Source organism: Myotis brandtii, unplaced genomic scaffold (genome assembly GCF_000412655.1).
Source record: "Myotis brandtii unplaced genomic scaffold, ASM41265v1 scaffold735, whole genome shotgun sequence".
Lineage (NCBI taxonomy): Eukaryota > Metazoa > Chordata > Mammalia > Chiroptera > Vespertilionidae > Myotis > Myotis brandtii.
This window is the reverse complement of record NW_005370916.1, coordinates 196,809-214,223: the sequence shown is the minus strand read 5'-3', so window position 1 is coordinate 214,223 and position 17,415 is coordinate 196,809. Positions and strand designations below refer to the sequence as shown.

General features: G+C 55.3%; 2 protein-coding genes across 2 annotated transcripts in view; one reads left to right on the top strand and one right to left on the bottom strand.

Annotated features, from left to right (window-relative positions):
- CDH23 (cadherin-related 23) overlaps positions 1 to 17,415 on the top strand; it is a 381,871-nt gene that overhangs the window by 317,161 nt on the left and 47,295 nt on the right. The gene's annotated exons all lie outside the window — the stretch shown is intronic.
- The window catches only part of LOC102239895 (chromosome unknown open reading frame, human C10orf54), a 23,936-nt gene continuing 6,836 nt past the window's right edge, over positions 316 to 17,415 (bottom strand). Inside the window, exons 2-7 of the mRNA XM_005882704.2 lie at positions 13,262 to 13,696; positions 12,301 to 12,357; positions 6,632 to 6,739; positions 2,884 to 2,911; positions 1,495 to 1,688; positions 316 to 1,319 (exon numbers count right to left, since the gene is read on the bottom strand). Coding sequence (XP_005882766.1) covers positions 1,282 to 1,319; positions 1,495 to 1,688; positions 2,884 to 2,911; positions 6,632 to 6,739; positions 12,301 to 12,357; positions 13,262 to 13,696 — 860 coding nt within the window. The 3' untranslated portion in view covers positions 316 to 1,281. The remainder of the gene's footprint in view (positions 1,320 to 1,494; positions 1,689 to 2,883; positions 2,912 to 6,631; positions 6,740 to 12,300; positions 12,358 to 13,261; positions 13,697 to 17,415) is intronic.

Sequence of the window (17,415 nt, the reverse complement as noted above, 5' to 3'; positions counted from 1 at the left end):
CCCCCCCCCCCCCCCCACACACACACACTCCATGCTTTACAGCCCTTTCATCAAAAGTCCACAAAGGACTTCTCTTGCATGTGTGTATAGGAACAAACTCAAGTCAAGCCTGCAACAGGAGGTGGGAACAGAGGGTACTGAGCAGAGTGGACACAAACCTTCTATGGACACGTCCTGCTCCTCCCACCCGACAGGGTCCCTCTGCAGCTGGGCAGATGGAATGGAACAGAAGAGCAAGACGTGGGGGCTCCCGAGGCCTCGGGCCCCTCAGACAGAGCAGGGCTTTAAACCCAGCCCTTACAGTCTGTCACAGGGTTTGCACCTGTTGCCCATGAGCTCTTTAATAGTATGCCCTCTTCACTCTCAAAAGTGTCACAGTTTGGACAGTACAGTCTGTGGTCTCCCTTTCTATTGGCCAAACTGAGCAGTGGAGGAGGGCGATGGGGAAGACAGCGCTAATGGCGCCCTCTCCACTCACTTCCCAGCAGGCCCTGGGCTCTCCCTCACCCCCACCTGGGGTGGGTGAACAACCTCGGGCCCGGCCTCCATTGCCCAAGATGCCAGTTGGCTCACAATGGCCTCCGTGCCCCAACGAGTACTTCCTGTTTTGGGGCCTCTGGCCAGTGAACTCTGGAGACCAGAGAGCAGGCAGTGGGAGCCCCAGATTTCTTTCAGTTGCTGACAGCTCCTAGGGGAGGTTACTGGTAGGAGGCTATTGGGGAGGCTCCCAGGGCCCTGAGGACAGGCAGGCCTGGCTCTGAGCCCCATGGTTACAAAGAGTGAGTCTGACAGATGAGCAGCCTCAGACGAGATGGGGGAGCCGGTCCAACACAGTGGGGAGGAGAGGAATCCCTCCACATCTGGTCGGTGTCTCATTCCAGGGAGAGCGGCACTGCGGGGTCTGCTCAGTACCCATCTTGTCCCAGCTGTCGAGTCCCAAGGCTCATGTCCCTGAGCGGCTGCCACAGAGCGGGAACTCTGGGGCTTGGAGGCTGTAGGTCATTTGGCGTCTGTAGCTGGTGGATTTCAGGTCTCTGCGGTGGGATCCCCACACCCCGCCATTCTTGAGATAGGAGCTGAGTGATCCACACCTTCTCACTTCTGCCATGTAGCATCCAGAGGGATTAAGAAACTGGCCATCAGGGGTATCTCAACGAGTCTGTGCTCAGAGCAGGAGGGAGGAAACCAGGGCCACAGCCAAGGGAACACTCAGAGGGCCAGTCTGGCCCAAATGCACTGGCCCCGGGCCCAGCCACAGCTGCTCACTGGCCCCTGGCTGGTCTAGATGGCCTCAGAGTTTGGGGAGTCAGGAACGGGGTCTGCAAAAGAAAGGAGAAGCAGAGTGTATGGGGGGCTCCCCTGTCCTTCACCCCCAGTGCCCCACCAGGAGACTGAGGACTCCAGGAAGGATGGAGAGTAAGGCGACACTCTGCAGGTTAAGGGGAGGTCATGACCTCACAGGCCATAATGCTGCCGGTGTTGGGAAGCACTCACCTAGCGATGGGAAGAAGACATCCCCGGGGCCTGGGGGAGACAGAGGCGTGCTGGGCTCAGAGAGCAGGTGGCGCCCAGACTCAGACGGCAGCCGCTGGGCCATGTAGGTCAGTGGAGGCCTGGGCTTGTCCTCAGGCATCCCGTGGAAGGACGGAGAGGCCTCAAAGCCTGGGTTTTCAATTCCTTGAGCGTTGCTGCCAGAGAATCAGAACCGAAGGTCATCTCTGCTGCCTTGGGGTTTGCGCCTCTGCCCTCCCCATCGGCCCGCTTTCTCTGCTCCCTTCCCATCACTGGCCTTCCCACTCCAGGCCCCAGCAGCCTCTCCCAGAGGAAGGGAGATCCAGGGCCAGGGAGAAAAGTGCCCTCGGCCCTGCCAGGACGCCCAGGGTCAGAGGAAATTCCAGGACACCAGCCTCAGGAATCTGGGGACACGCTGCTCTCTGGTCATAGAGTCAATGGCATTAGGACTGAGTGTCCCCACAGCTGAAGGGAGGGGTCCTCTTTTCTTATCCTCTTTCTTCTTCAGAACGAGACAACCTCTAAAGACTCCTCCAACCTGAGACTCTAGCAGGATCACTAGCAGGACTTCCTTCGACCAGTCTTGAAAATCATCCCTTACAAACACCCAGAGGAGCAGGTACCAGGGCCATGCCAGTGGCTCGTTCCTGAGCACGCCCTCCATGCCAGTCTACAATGCCAGCTTCTGCCCAGGGCGCACCAGCACACACTCCCCTATCCACTGCGCCCGACCTCCTGCCCCACTCTGAGCCCAGACAGCCTCTGCCCTTAGGGACAGTGGCCTGACAGCTCTCTCTCTGGAGTGCCCTGTAGGGGGGGAGGCCCAGCTCCAGGTGTGCTGGCCTCTTTGCATGTTTCAGCTCAGCTGCTTCCTCCTCCTCCCCCACCCCAGCCCACTGACCACTGAGACCTGAAGGTGGGAGCATGGTTTATCCTAACAGTATAGGAGCTCAGCCTGCTGGGTGAGGGGTGGCAGGGAGAACAGCCAACCCGCACAGATGTGTAGGCCTCGGTGGCAGATGGCAGATGCTCTTCTAAACAGCTGTGCTCGGCCGCTGAACAGGGCCCCTACTGCCCAGAAATACCTCCTTCCTGACAGCTGGCCCAGGGCACAGGGAGGACCAGGGGGGCCATGTCTGTGTTCTGACCCCTGTCCTGGCATCAGGGCCCAGGAAAGAGGGGGGTAAAGGATCCTGATGAAGTGGGGAGAGTCAGTCTTGGCTGGATGTTGCCCCACCCCTTCTGCATTAACTTCCCCCACAGTCTGGATGTAGACACTGCCCCACCGGGCCACAAGCCCTGTGAGTCAAGCTGTGAGTCAGGGTAGAGGCAGCTACGGTCAGTTTTCCGGAAGGTCTCCACCAGCCTTACCTGTCCATCCGCACCAGTTCCTGGGCACCTAGGGACAGACAGAGAAGCTGGTCACAAAAGGGAGGCTTCCCCAGACAACATCGCTGCCCCTGCCTGCAGACGCCCCTGGGGGAACGGAGCAGGCCCAGGCAGGGCCGAGGTCCCACACCTGCTCGCTCAGGAGGCCCATACAGCTGCCCTCTGTGTGCTTACCAGTGAGCGGCACGTCTGACCAGTGACAAATGAAACTCGGGCTGCCTTTCACAGTGTGTAGGACAACCTTTGTCACCAGAGACCAAAGGCACCCCTGCTTTCTCCTGTGGCATGACTTAGGCTGTGTTAGACCTTCAGGATTTAAGTATCCACCAAGGCCTGGCTCCTGAATTTGCTATTTCCTGTTTGGACACTTGCCACGGTCTGGTCTTTATCCATGATTTACTGGGTGGGAGTGTTGCAAGGTCAATTCCTGTTTAGAGGGACAGAGAGGCCCCTCCTCCACGTTGCATAATAGGGTGGCTTCAGAGGTGACATCTCCTAGAGCAGCGGTCGCCAACTGGTGGTCCGTGGACCACTGGTGGTCCGTGAGGTCCGAAAGGTTGGTGACTGCTGTCCTAGAGGAATCTTAGGGGCCCTGAGACCCCGTCACTTCTCGGCCATTCCATCACTTTCTGCAACTCATCCAAGCTGCTGCCACCCTGCCCCACCCCCCAAACTACACACCGACCAAACGCAGTGGCCCCAACTTCCCTCTTTCTTGCAGCTCCCCATGTACTCCCACGAACCTTCTCGTTTTGAAGGGCTTTACTGCCGATGACTATGGGGAAACCGATGGTGGGGGAGGGGCACGACAACAGAAGGCACAGGGAAGTTGCACAAAAGTTCCCGAAACCTCTGCGGTGTGGGAATCATGGCTACTGTTTACCGGGGACTCCTCTGCGTCAGGCCTCCTGTGGGTTCTCTCTGGTCCTCAGTTCGTCCTGTCCTCTACCCTTTAGGGCAGTGGTTCTCAACCTTCTGGCCCTTTAAATATAGTTCCTCATGTTGTGACCCAACCATAACATTATTTTCGTTGCTACTTCATAACTGTCATGTTGCTACTGTTATGAATCGTAATGTAAATATCTGATATGCAGGATGGTCTTAGGCGACCCCTGTGAAAGGGTCGTTCGACCGCCAAAGGGGTCGCGACCCACAGGTTGAGAACCGCTGCTTTAGGGTAAGGATTGGCAGTCCCACCTCAGACCTGGGGAAACCAGCCTCCCTCTCATACTGGGTCGGCCTCCACACCCATCAGCCTTTGCAGCAAACGGCCCTCCTGTGCTCCCAGCCCTTCCTCTTCCCTTTTTCCTGAGTGGGGCTCCGCGCCTGAGCGCACACTCCGCGCCAGGCCTGGGCCACTCAGCCTTTGCCCTGCGGCCCGACTCCTGCATGTCCCCGTGACTTCTGTCCCCTTAATCCCAGCAGCTGCTTCTCTAGAGTCTCTAGATCAAGAAAAATGACCCAGCCCTAGCTGGTTTGGCTCAGTGCATAGAGCATCAGCCTGCGGACCAAAGGATGCTGGGTTCGATTCTAGTCAAGGGCATGTACCTCGGTTGCAGGCTCCTCCTCTACCCAGGCCCTGGTCTGGGCTCGTACAGGAGGCAACCAATGGATGTGATTCTCGCACATTGGTGCTTCTCTCTGTCTTTTCCTCTCTCTTCCACTCTCTCTAAAAACCAATGGAAAAATATCCTCAGGTGAGGATTAAAAAAGAAAAATGGCCCAAGTCTCTGCTCCCTCTCCAGCTTGCACCTGCTTTCTCAGCATTGCCCCCTCCGGCCTCTCTTGTGTCTGTCTCCAAAGACTTCAGTCCTACAACTCATTTCTTCTTTTTGGAAGGGGTGGAGGGACTGGCTTCAAATATACTTTCATTAGAAGATAAATTATTGATACCTTTCTGTTATGGCATATATTAAATCGAGGGATGAGATGCTACGAAATGGCTAAGAACACAGAAATGGGGTTCGTTTGGCGTTTCAGAGGACGTGCTCAACAGTGGTGATAGCGCAGCGCCGCTGGCCCAGTGTACCCCCTTATTCCCTCGGTCAGTCCAGTCCTCCAGCATCCAGTTCATCTGTCCCCTCCTGGTCCCTTCATCTGGGAAGCCCTCAGGTGTCCTGGTGCGTGGAGTAGAAGATACTGGGGGCTGATCCCAGTGTCCCCACACCCTCAGGACACCACTCCAGGGCTCTGGCCCGGGGATGTCCCCTCTCTGACTTCCCTCCCTCCAGCCTGGACCATGGGCAGGAGTCTCAAACCAACCTCTGGGGACCCTGCGAGGAAGGCGCTGAGGAAACAAAAGCAGGAACAACAGCGCCCCCGCCCCACATCCTCTGCCTGGAGTCTGCTTCCCAGTTCCTGTTCCCCAGGGGAGGCAGCACCGTAGTCTGGAGTGAGGGGGCCAAAAGTCACCTCTGTATCTGGAGCTGAGCCTAGCAGAGCATGTGTCTCTCCTGGTCCCTCACCCACCTTCGTAGAAATGCTACCCAGCTGACGGGAGCTGCTGGCAGCGCTGCAGCAATTTCTCTTCCTGGTTGAGCCCCTGGCTTCCTCTTTCTGCTCCAACCACGTTACCTCCCCCACCCCCACCTCAGGGTATTTTGTAGGTAGGTTGTGGTAGGTTTTGTGAGCTAAGAGAGAGGGAGGCCACAGCCCCTGAGTGACCCGCAGTGGAGTTCCAGGCCGGGTCCCCAGGAGAGAGGGGTGTGAGCTGTTATAGTCCAACCAAAGGAAAACATGTGTGAGCCCCAGCCACCTGGTGACAGCAGTTCCCCTCAGCTACCTTCTGCAGCCAAGCAGAGGGGAAGGGTTAGGGGAGGTGATGCAAGGGTCAGGGGCAGAGGGATCCCCCTCTCCTGCTCCTGGAGGACTCAGACTGACCGAGGGTGAGGTGATAACAAGGGCAAAGGGCACTGTCACCTGCAGAGGAGTGTGCCAAGGGGTCAGCGGCCCTGACTTGGAGTCTGGCTCCGCCACTTTCTCGCTATGCAGTTCCTTAAGTGCATTACTAACCTCTCTGTGGCTCAGTTTGCTCAGCTGTAAAATGGGGACAATGGAAAGACCAAACTCTGAGAATCATTCTGAGGAATAAGTGAGAGAAGGTATATAACAAGCTTGGCAGGGTACCGGGCACAGCAACCTTGCCAGGTAGGGGTTGTTGGCAATGGCGCTCATGCTAATGAGCGTTTGTATTAGAAGGTGAGATTTTACTCCCTGGAAAAAGCGTGAGTTGAAAGCTCTGAGTTTTGAGTCCCAGCTCTGCTACTTACTAAGTTAAATAACATTTGGTTAATTACTTAACCCTGCAGATTTTAGGTTTCTCAGGCATAAAAGGAAAGAGTTGAATTAAGTTATCGCCAAGATCTCGCCTAGTTATGATCATCCAAAGGTCATTTTTGTCCCCAAGATTGCAATGCTAATAACAAAACAAGCCCACCTATACATTAAAGCGGGCCCCCAAAGGAGCTCTCAGTGGCAGCATTTTTATAAGCCCATTTTTATAAATCATCTGCTCCATATGATTACTCACGCATCAACAGATATTTATTGAGGGCCAAGCCAGCACCGCTGGGGCTGCTGGGCACTCAGGCCCTGGAAGTGGCACCTCTGAGTCCCTCCTCTCCACCATTGAGCTCAGCTCCTTGCTGGGCTGCAGCAGCTCCCATCTCTGGACAGAGGACTGTGCCTGCCACACACCCCACACCCATCCCAGGAGGGCAGGGATACTCACGGCGGTTGGAGACCACCTGCCTTTGCTTGTAGACCAGGAGCAGGATGAGGGGGAGGCAGAGGATGCCCACAATGCAGGCGCCCGTAGCCAGGGCGGCAGCCGTGATGTCTGAAAGGGCAGAGAGGCAGCCAAGGTGAGGCCCGTTCCTCCTGAAGGGAAGCTGAAGCCCAGAGAGGAAAGGCCAGGCAGCAGAGGGGCCCCCCGCGCCCAGGGTCTCATAGCCAGACCCTCCGTGACCGCGGAGGCGTGGATGTTCTAGGAACCCCCTGCGAGCCGCATGCCTTCTCCCCAGAGGACACAGAAATTAAGCCAGGTGCCTGCAGCTGAGGAAGCTCCGGGAAGAGAGAGAAGGGTCTTCAGCCAGATTGGGGTCGCTCAACTGCCCTGGGCCACGGGGGAGAGTAGGCCTTTCACTGACCCCATGCCACCGAGTTCAAGGTCAAATGGAGCCCAAGTGATGAGAAACTTTTGGAGATAGTGTAAATGGTTGCACTACCTGGGAGCATAATTAATGTCACTGAATCATACACTTAAAAGTGGTTAAAATGGCCAGTTTTATGTTTTGCCATTCTATTCATTTATAAAAAATAAATGAATAAAGAGCCTCACTCATCTCCCAAGAGACCCCTTAGCTCCAGGGCGAAGTCTATGGAGCGAGAACTAGAGAAACAACTCATCTCCCAAGAGACCCCTTAGCTCCAGGGCGAAGCCTATGGAGCGAGAACTAGAGAAACATGAATCCTTGTTTATTATTGATTGGAGAGAGGTAGAGAGACACACTGATTTATTGTTCCACTTATTTACGCATTTATTGGTTGATTCTTGTATGTGCCCTGACCGGGGATCAAACCCTCAACCTGGGTATGTGCCCTGACCAGGAATTGAACCCGCCACCTTTTCGTGTACGGAGGACACTCCAACCAACTGAGCCACTCAGCCAGGGCTTTCTCTGGCATTTTTAAATTTTAAACTTTCTAAATTACAAAAACGTTTAAATTGAAAATACATATATTTTAAAGTTTCTTCCTCCAAAGAAGTAAGCAGTGTCTGCCGTTTTCTTGTGTATGGTTTAGATATGCTCTCTGCACATACAGCAGAGATATGATATGCTCTTCATGGGACAACTGCTTTTTCTGCTTAGCATCGCGTGGACATCTGTATTGGCACAAAGATCGACTTCGTTCTGCCTCGGGCTTTATCAAGTGTATTTGAAACAGCCCCCTGTGGTGGACGTGGAGGTTGCTTCCATTTTTCAGCCGATAATGTAGCAATGAATCCGCGTGTGCGCCTTTGCTCACTCGGGCAAGCGCATGTACATCAATTCCTAGCAGCGAAGGTGCTGAGCCAAAGCCTACGTGCAGTTTCTTTTCATCTATTGCTAAGCTGCCCTCTGAAAAGGTTGTGCTGCTTCGCAGTCCCACCAACTGCGTGAGAGGTTTGCTTTATTTTCGTCTGTCTGCTGACTCCAGGAGTTCAGCTGGGAACAGACGCGCCCTCAGAACCACAACCAGCGTAAACGCGTTTCCTTCCCGATTTTAGACCTTCCCAAAATATAGGCAGGATGGCTGGTCACAGTGTCCACGTGGCCCCAGGGAGCTTTGGGAAGGTGTGTGGGCTGCGATCTCCAGTTGTCTTTGCACTGTTTCTCTGGAATGAGGGCTGTTTTTGCCTCATTGTATTGCTCAACAACCCAATGGTGTAAACAAGCTTGCAGGGCTCGGTTCACACCGCAGAAGAGAACAAACTGTTTTCAGGCGCTTCAGACTACCCACTGGGGCAGGAACAGGGTCTATGCTAATTACAAAGCCAGCTGGACTTCACATTAAAGCAGGCTCCCCCGCAGATCTCAGCGAGGCTGCATTTCCAAGTGGAATATTGAAAGTGAAAACATTCTCTAACTCAGATGTCAGAATATTTCTAAACCCCTCCACAGGACCTTGCTAAGACACCATCCGAGAGGCAGGCTGCGAAGTGCTCTTTTCTAGTCATCAAAGCAGGCCTCCTCCGATTGGTACTAAGTACCTTTTGATGAGGTTAGTCGGGTTCTCATTAATTCCGGCTCCCTATTGGCCCAGCCTCCCTGCCTGACTCCTGTCCCCAGGCAAAGGTGTTCCATCTGCAGCCACACTAGGGGATCAGAGCTTGGTTGGCTTACAACCTGGTCTGAGAGTTAAAGCTGGGACTGGATGGGTTGGGCGGGGGGGGAGGAGAGGGTGGCGCATGAGTTTAGAGACAGTTCTGTGGACCCAACTGCCCTCTGAATCCATGGACTCCCCTGCAGAGCGGGCATAGCCTCGCTACAGCTCCCCACCCCTCCCCACAAGCATAGCCAGTACTTGGGGGAGGGGGCTCCTGCTCAGCAGCCATCTAGAGTCAGGCTCATCCTGGGAAGGTGATCAGGCATTGGCAGAGGCAGCTGGCAGGCCAGCACCCAGGACTGTGCCAGCCCCTTACAGAGCAGGATGGCATGGGAGGGGCCCCCTGGGTGTACATAGAGGAGGGAGTTGGAGTGGGCTGCCTGGTTCCCTAGGGAGGGGGCTGGATGAAAGCAAACCAAAACATCCCACTATGTTGAAGGGTAGGGAGGTTGCTTCTAGGGGAAGGGCTGCCCAGCCCCCCTCCCTGGGGTGGGTGAGAAACCACAAGCCCCTAGCAATCAGGGGCTCCTGGGGGCACCAACTTCCTCAGTCTCCTTTCTCGTTACCTCCCTGACCTCAGGCTGACTTGGGCTTTCAGATGGTTTCATGGACGAGCTCCCCTCCTACTTCCCAAAGATAACAGGAGGCTGGGGCCGGCTTAGAGGAGGAAATCCCAAGGGCCTCTTGGCTGGAAGCGTTATTGGCTGACCAGGTACCAAAGCTGGCTGTGGGCACCTGACCTAGGGCCGGGGCTGGGATCTTTCCACAGGGAAGTGGGGCCCACTGAGCACCTGGGTCACCAGGCAGATGTTTCTAAGCCGTTAGAAAACAGGATGTGTCCACTGTCCGCTGCCATCTACTCGCCATCCTGCCTTGGCACAGGGCGACGGGCGGGTTGACTCTGGAAGCCAGGCCGAGGATTCTGCATTACAAGTATTAATAGCCAGCACTTACCCTGTGCCAGGCATGGTTCTTAGCACTTTGCATATAGAACTTCATTTTAGCCCCGTAACAGCCTGGAAAGTAAGTGCAATTGCAATCGTGCCTGTTTGACAGATGAGAAAACTACGGCACAGAGAGGTTAAGCAGCTTGGCTGATGTCAGGGTCTGAGCGCTTAAGCACTTCCCCGGACTGCCCTTCACGGGAATGAACTCCACATTTTAAGTTAAGAGTTTGCATAAAATCTGGACTTCTCACTTTGCTTGAAAATTTAGTGGCTCTGCCAACCTTGGGCCCCCCTCCTGTTGTGCCACCGCTGGAACTGCACTTACAGGTTGGCAGCGGGGTGCCAGCCACAGTCTCTGCCCTCAATACTGTATCATTCACCAGCTCCCTGGCCCTGCAGGCATTTGAGTTTTTGAACCCTGAACTAGTTCCTTAGGTAACATTGATTTGTTCCCCTTTTAGTAGGAGAGAGACACCTGATCCCATTTCTCAGTGTACACATGGTCCCCAGAGAATGGACATGCCCCCCACACCCCACCCGAAAGGAGAGCTGGGTTTTTTCTTATCTGAGACAGCACCTGCCACAGCTGTGCTCTCCAGACCTCCAGAACCAAGAGTCTGGACGGGGATTGGAAGGGGACGGGAGGCTGTGGAAGCCACACTCAACAGCTGGGAGAAAAATACATGTCCCTCGGCCCTCAGGGAGCCAGTTAACTGTGGGCAGTGGCTCAGAAACAGGGGCTAGGGTGAGGCTGCACACGCCCATGAGTTAGAGAGGAAGGCAGTGTTAAAACCTGAGAACAGGGTGCCAGCAAAGGAAGCCTGACCCACTTTTGGCAGTCAAGTTCAGGGTTCTGCCTCACCCTCTGACTCTTATCAGCTCTTATCAGCTGGTCTCCTAACATTTCCCAGCTGACTTCTGATCCCCCAAGTCTAGCAGCTGCTTCTCTAGCAAGAAAAATGAGCCCAATTTCAGCTCCCTCTCCATTTGGCACCTGCTTTCTCTAGCGTTGTCCCCTCTGACATCTCTTGTCTCTGCCTCCATAACTAGTTTCAGAAAATTGGTGTTGACAGAGGGGAGGGCAGCCCGGCACGCAGGCAGGGTTTGCGCACTGGGACTCGGGCACTCTGGCATCTCCTCTTGGCTCTGGGTCTGAGAGACCGTGAGTGTGTCCCTTCACCTGCTGGAACCGGTTTCCCATCCGTGAACTGGGAAAGTAGCAGAAGTGACTGTGGCTAAGGGAGTTCTGCAGGAGCTCCTGGAGGGAGAAGTGGGCTGGGAGTTGCTCAGAGTGCAAGGAGCAGTGGGGAAGTGAGCCCTCATGTACCTCGCCAGGTGCAGCGTACCCCGTCCTGTACACAGGCACACGTGCCTGCACAGTCTTGAGGCTGCTGCGTGGGAAGGAAGGAGCCACTCAGAGGCCCCTCTCCAGCCTCACCAGGGAGTCGCTGGTGGAGGAAGTGAGGACGATCGTGTGTTGGTGCCGAGTGACATGTGAGCTCTGCGGTATACCAGGGAGAGGGGCTTGAACCAGAGTTTCTTAACTCCACATGGGTCTGGCTCAGACCAAAATGTGAGCTCTAATTTTGTTCCTGGCTAGTCTTTTGTTGTTATTGTTATAAAAAAAAAGAGTAGTTTAAGTAGAAAGCCGTGGCAAGCTTTGCATTGGGGCTTGACTAAGGCTATAGTTGAGCTGCTCCCAGGGCCTGGGCAGGGGCTGGTCCACACTGGATGCCCAATAAATACTGATGGGTAGGAGGCTGCGGAAGCCAAGACCCTCTCCTCTCAGAAGAGCGGGGTGCTCCAAAGATGTCGCCCCTTTGCCTGCTGTCTCCAAGCTGCCGGGCATTCTGGCCTGGCCTCTGAGTGCCCAGGTGCCCCTTAGGGCAGTGTCCCCTCACTCCATAGGGCAGACAGCAGGCGGCTGTTCCCCACTGCACTGCGCATGCCCCTCAGCTGGGGAGAAGGTGAAGTGAGCACAATCCCAGCTGTGCTAGCCTTGTTGGCTGTGTGAACTGGGGCAAGTCAAGTGGCCTCTCTGGGCCTCCGTTTCCATGTGATGCCTCAGGGTTCTTAGGAGAATCCACTGAGAGACCCGCACTTGGAAGGGTTTAGCACAGGCCTGGCACACAGTAGGGGTTCCAGGAAAGGTAGTTCCGCCCCCTTCTTGAGCCTCTCCCTCCTCCCTCCCTCACGCAGAGAACAAGGAAATGTTAAGGAGTTCCCATGTGGCAGAGGGCTGGTGGGCAGGAGGGGGACCCACTCAAAAAACAAGCTCAGTAGCACCTGTCATGGGCACACTGACCCAAGGTCATTGCCAGGGTACAGGCCCACCCAGGGCGGCAGGAGCAGGGGCTCTGGGAACCTGCTATCAGGTTTTGGGCCTTGGAAGGGGAGGAGGCTTCTAAGGGCTGCAACCCGTGGCTCAGGTGAAGGAAGAAGCAAAAGGGAGGGCAGCAGCAGAGGAGGAAGAATGGGGGTTCCATGGGCTTGAGGTGATGAGGTCAGAGTTTAGAACAGAGCCTGGGTGCAGGAGGACAGAGGGGAAGAGAGAACCCAGAAGGGGCAAGAGGATGGTCCTTACTTTCACTCTCCCTGGGGGAGGATGGGTACGCGATGCACTTGGGTGGTGCTTCATCACCTGTGGGAGCAAAGAAGGGTTGTTAGGTGGGTGTCAGGCCCAGGAGGCCAGGGAGGCTTGTCCAGGCCGGCGTGCCCCTTTCCTGTCACAGCTACTCATGCTGCTGTCCACTTAATAGCATCGGCCCAGGTGGAACCTGCGCACGCACACACACACACACACACGCACACACACACGCACGCACACGTGCGCGCGCACATACGTGCACACATACACGTGCGCGCGCACACACAGGCACACAGAAGCATATTCTCATACACACACACACACGCACACACACGCACGCACACGCGCGTGCACGCACACACGTGCACACATACACGTGCGCGCACACACAGGCACACAGAAGCATATTCTCACGGCACAGCCAGCATGTCCTGCCCATTCGCATGCCACCCCAGCAGCATGTGGACACCTGCCCATGCTCACACCTCTGACCAGTCCACTGCCCCCCTGCACTCTCACCTGGAGAGGGACACTCACACATACATTATTCCCCAATAGTCATTGGACCATTCACCAACTCACAGCCCAGGTCACATTGCGCGGTCATGGTACCGTCGTGAGCAGTCACATTCCCAGCCCAGGTTCATACCCACTCTTCCATTGAAGAGCCCACTGTCACAAACAGAGCCACGTGGACTCTCCCTCCATCACACCCAGCCGACCAGAGGCACTTATAGCTCCACACGCGTGGCCACCTCATCTCCCACAGCCCCGGAGTGCCACTGCCACCCTTGCAGAATCATACACCCTTCAGCACAGTATCCCACACAGTCACCCCATCGAATACACAGCACCACAATCCTGGTCACACTGTCGTCTCTGCTTCCCCTTCCATGTGGGCACATACCATCCCCCCAGGGACACCACCCCTAACCTGTCCCGTGGAAGAAGCCCTCACCGCTCTGCACTTGCAGCTCCATGGCTCCATAGACCCTCTGCTCCGAGTGGTGGTGCTTGATCTCCACCACGAGGCAGCAGTAGAGGCCGCCGTCCAGCGGGGTCACGTGGAGCATGGTGATGGAGAAGTTGCCGTGGTGGTCGGAGATCGACTCTAGCCCGTGTTTCTGGGCCAGGTCCTGGCTGGTGTTGGCGGCTTGGTGGCCAATGTGGTGCAGGTGGAGATCCTGGAACGTGAGGTTGCGGATAGGCCGACGGTCGGAACAGGCCTGTACCTCGCCCCGTGAGCTGCGGAACCATGTCTTGTAGAAGGACAAGTCGTGCCCTTTGGTCACGGGGCCCAAGCCCAAGATTTTGCAGGTGAGGGTGACGTTCTGGCCCTCGGGACACACGTACAAGGAATACGGCGTGGCGACCTTGAAGGCTGTCACCAGACCTGTCCGAGAGAGGAGAAGCTGTCACCTGCCTGAGCGCACTCTCCGTGGGGAAGAACCTTGGCCTGGGCTCCAAAGATGTGGGTTCCCTAGCCACAGGCCCCGGCAAGTCAGCTGACCTCCCTGACCTTCCTTTATTCATGAACCCAGACACTATGGGAGGAGCCATGGGTACCTCCCCAGCTTGGGGATCCCCCTACCCCAGGGATGCTGACTGAGGTGTAGGGAGACTCCAAGCAGGTAGGAGACTGAGCCCAGTCAGCCCAGTCCCTGGGGCGGAGCATGCGCCATGCTCCAGCCTCTCCCCCACCCCCCACCACCACCACTGCAGGCACTGTGGCTCTGCCCTGGGCCGGTCCTTGGCACTTCCAGCCTCCATGCCCAGCACCGTCGGGCAGGATAGGAAGCAGAAAGGCTGTTTGGGAACAGCAGCCCTTTGTCCTGAACCTGTCTTCCAGGGGCCGTCAATACCTGACCCTTCCAACTCCGGAGGCTAAAGTGCCTCCTCGCCTCCTCGCTCCTGCGTGTGCAAGGCTTGTGCCAGGTGCTACATCTCATCTGCGCGCTGAGCACATGGCCTCCCCGGGGAGCTTACAACCGAGGTGGGCAGACAAGGCCTGTATTTGCAGCCAAGTAGCCCCATTGGCCAGACGACAAACTAGTGCCAACCTCGGGGCACTTGCAGGAGAGGAGACATAGCCTTCCTGGGAGTCAGGAGACTTCTTAAAGGAGGGAGGGTCTTTGAGGTTGATGGACAGTTAGCGTTTCAGCAAGTAGAAAGGCTGCTCTGGGCCCCGTGGCAGGGAAACGGGAAACCCCAGGTGTCTCAGGGACAGAGACCAGGAGTGCATGGAGGGTCATCTCATCCACGTCCCTGCCTGCTACCCGGTCTTCTTAGAAATCTTTTCTAGTTCATTTTGTTCTCAATAAGCCAAGGACGTAACCCCTGGTCCTCGTTACCTTACTCCAGTGATGGCGAACCTATGACACGCGTGTCAGAGGTGACACGCGAACTCATTTTTTTGGTTGATTTTTCTTTGTTAAATGGCATTTTAATATATAAAATAAATATCAAAAACATAAATCTTTGTTTTACTATGGTTGCAAATATCAAAAAATTTCTATATGTGACACGGCACCAGGGTTAAGTTAGGGTTTTTCAAAATGCTGACACGCCGAGCTCAAAAGGTTCGCCATCACTGCCTTACTCTGACCCTTCAGCATTTGTTGAAAGCACTGGCCCTTGAAAACAGAATGCCAGGGCTGGGTCCTGGCCCCTCCGTGTAGCTGTGTGAGCCTCCGTTTCCTCGTGTGTGCAATGAGAAAAACAGTACCTACAACACGCGGTTGTGCAAGGACTGGAGGAGGGAAAGCTGAGAACCCAAGACATGAGCTCCCGTGTCCCCTGCAGACATAGGGAGGGCAGCTGTGTTATTAGACGTCGGTGATACTTTCACTTTAATTGGCATCTCAGGGGCAGTTGTAGGTCGGGCAGACAAGGCAGAGAGTTCGGAAATATGTTCAGAATCCAAATGGGTATGTCCTTGTCTTGCCATTGCCTGGACTCAAGGAAACACCACGTCCTTCAGACGCACTCCCCGGCCTTAGAGCCCGGGACCCGCCTGCTGGTCTGAAAGCCGTGCCCAGTTAGGATTCAAAGCAGCCTGGTGTGCCTTGGGAATTAGACCAGCCTGCCTTGGATCCCAGTGACTGAGTTCCTTAAACTCTGAGCCTTGGACTCCTCGTTGTGAAACAAAAACGAAAACATCTACCTGCTGGAGCTGAGGCAAGGATGGCAAGTAATTTACGTGAAGTGCTTGAAAGTGCCTTGCTGGGGTCGGTGCTTGATGCATGGGAGCTAGAGGGGCTGCTCATTCATTTCGGCAGTTGAAGGAGCAGTTCCTGGGGGTGAAGAATAGTTCTGCACAATCGAGTGGGTGAGCCAGCTTCCAAGCCTTTTCCTCGGAGGTGTGAGTGACTGAGACCAGCTTGAGGTCCAGCCTTGGAACGCTGCACGATGACAGCAGGGTGTGGGGAGGCAGCCACGCCGGGGGCCCAGGGAGTATGTCTGCAGGGGTAGAGTGTTAGGCTCCAGCAGGTAAGGAAGACAGAACACACTAGACCTCCCAGTCGCCACCCACGAGTGAGGGAGCCAGGTCTGGGAGACCCGGATTTAAAGACAGTTGCTGCTGAGGTGGGCAGAGAGTTCAGAACTTCTGTGGCAAAATGCTGGCCTCCTTTTCAGGCAGAAATATAGGAGCCCAGAAAGGGAAGGTGGTTTGCCTGAAGTGCCAGGGGATATGAACTCAGAACCTGGAGCAGGGGGGCTTCAGGTAGAGCAGGACCTAGTTAGAACTAGAAGAAGAAGAAATAGACTGTATCCTGTGCCGTGCGGGGTGCTTTATGGACATGTCTAGCAACCCTATAACATGGATGTTGGGGATTTTTTCCTGTTTCACTGATAAGGAAACTGAGGCACAGAGATAGTAAATAACTCACTGAAGATCACACAGCCAATAAGTGCAAGAGCCAGAATTAAATGCAGGCAATCAGACACTATTCTGAGCGGGGGGACACGAGAGGGGATTCAGAAACGGGCAGCCCATTGCCACATCTAGCCTTCAGACATATTTTACTTGACCCTCAAAGTATTTTGCCTTTGTTTGAAATCGCCAACATTTAAAAACCAGGAATTTGATATGAAAATTCTGACCCTTAGTGTCTTTGAAAATCAGAAAAATTAAACACAAAACCAGTTTTCCTATTATCGGCTAGAGCTGAGTAGCAGCCTCCCATTTAGACGGTCCATTGGTATCCCAGCTTGCCACAGTCCTCACTACTCCCTAATGTCTGTGCCTGGCCTGCTGAATTCACTCTCTCACCGTATTTGCTTGGCCCCATGGACATTTGAGTTTGTGACCCACGAGAATGGGTCCTTGGTCTGGCCAGTGAGGGACTCTACTGCTCAAGCCCATCACCCTACAGATGTGACCCTCAATCTCTGAGAGGAGGTGACCCACCCACGGCCCCAGCAGAAGTTCCCAGGCTGTGCCCCTGACTGTGTCCCTGCCAGCCTGGGCCCCCCTCACAGGCCTGTGCAGAGTGGGCGTGGCCTCAGAACTCCGGCTGTGCCAGTGAATGGAGGTGGGGAGTGGCTAGGGAAAGGGTGCCCCCAGGAAGAACAAAAACCTACCCACAGAGTAGACCCTGAGTTACCTCTGCCCCGTGCACACCCTGTCCCCAGCAGGCCCCTGGCAGCTCCCACCAGCACCTCTCCCAGGTGGTGCCCCTGTTCCCTCTTCCCAACATCACTGCCAGCCCCAGAGCTACCCCAGGGCAGGGAGCTGAACCCAAATCCAGCAGCATTTGCAGGGGTGCCCACACCTGGGGGCTCTCAGGAGGGCAGCTCAGGAGATGTTGGTTGGCACATCTGAAGGGGAGGCAGGGGACAGGCAGAGTAGAGGTGGAAGCAAGAAGTGGAGCACGAAGCTGAGCCAGGTGGGGACTGCTAAGGGGACAGGGGCATGGATGGGGTGGGCTGAAATGTAGACAAGTTGGAGCTAGCTTGTGGTGGGGAGGTGGGGCAGGGTAGGAGCAAGCAGCAGGACCTCCAATGGGGGCATCAGGCCCAGAACCCTCAGGGTCCAAGCAGTGGTGTGAATGACCACAGAATTGCCTACATCAGTGCCTTTTCAGCCCTAGAGGCAATTTCCTTGAAATC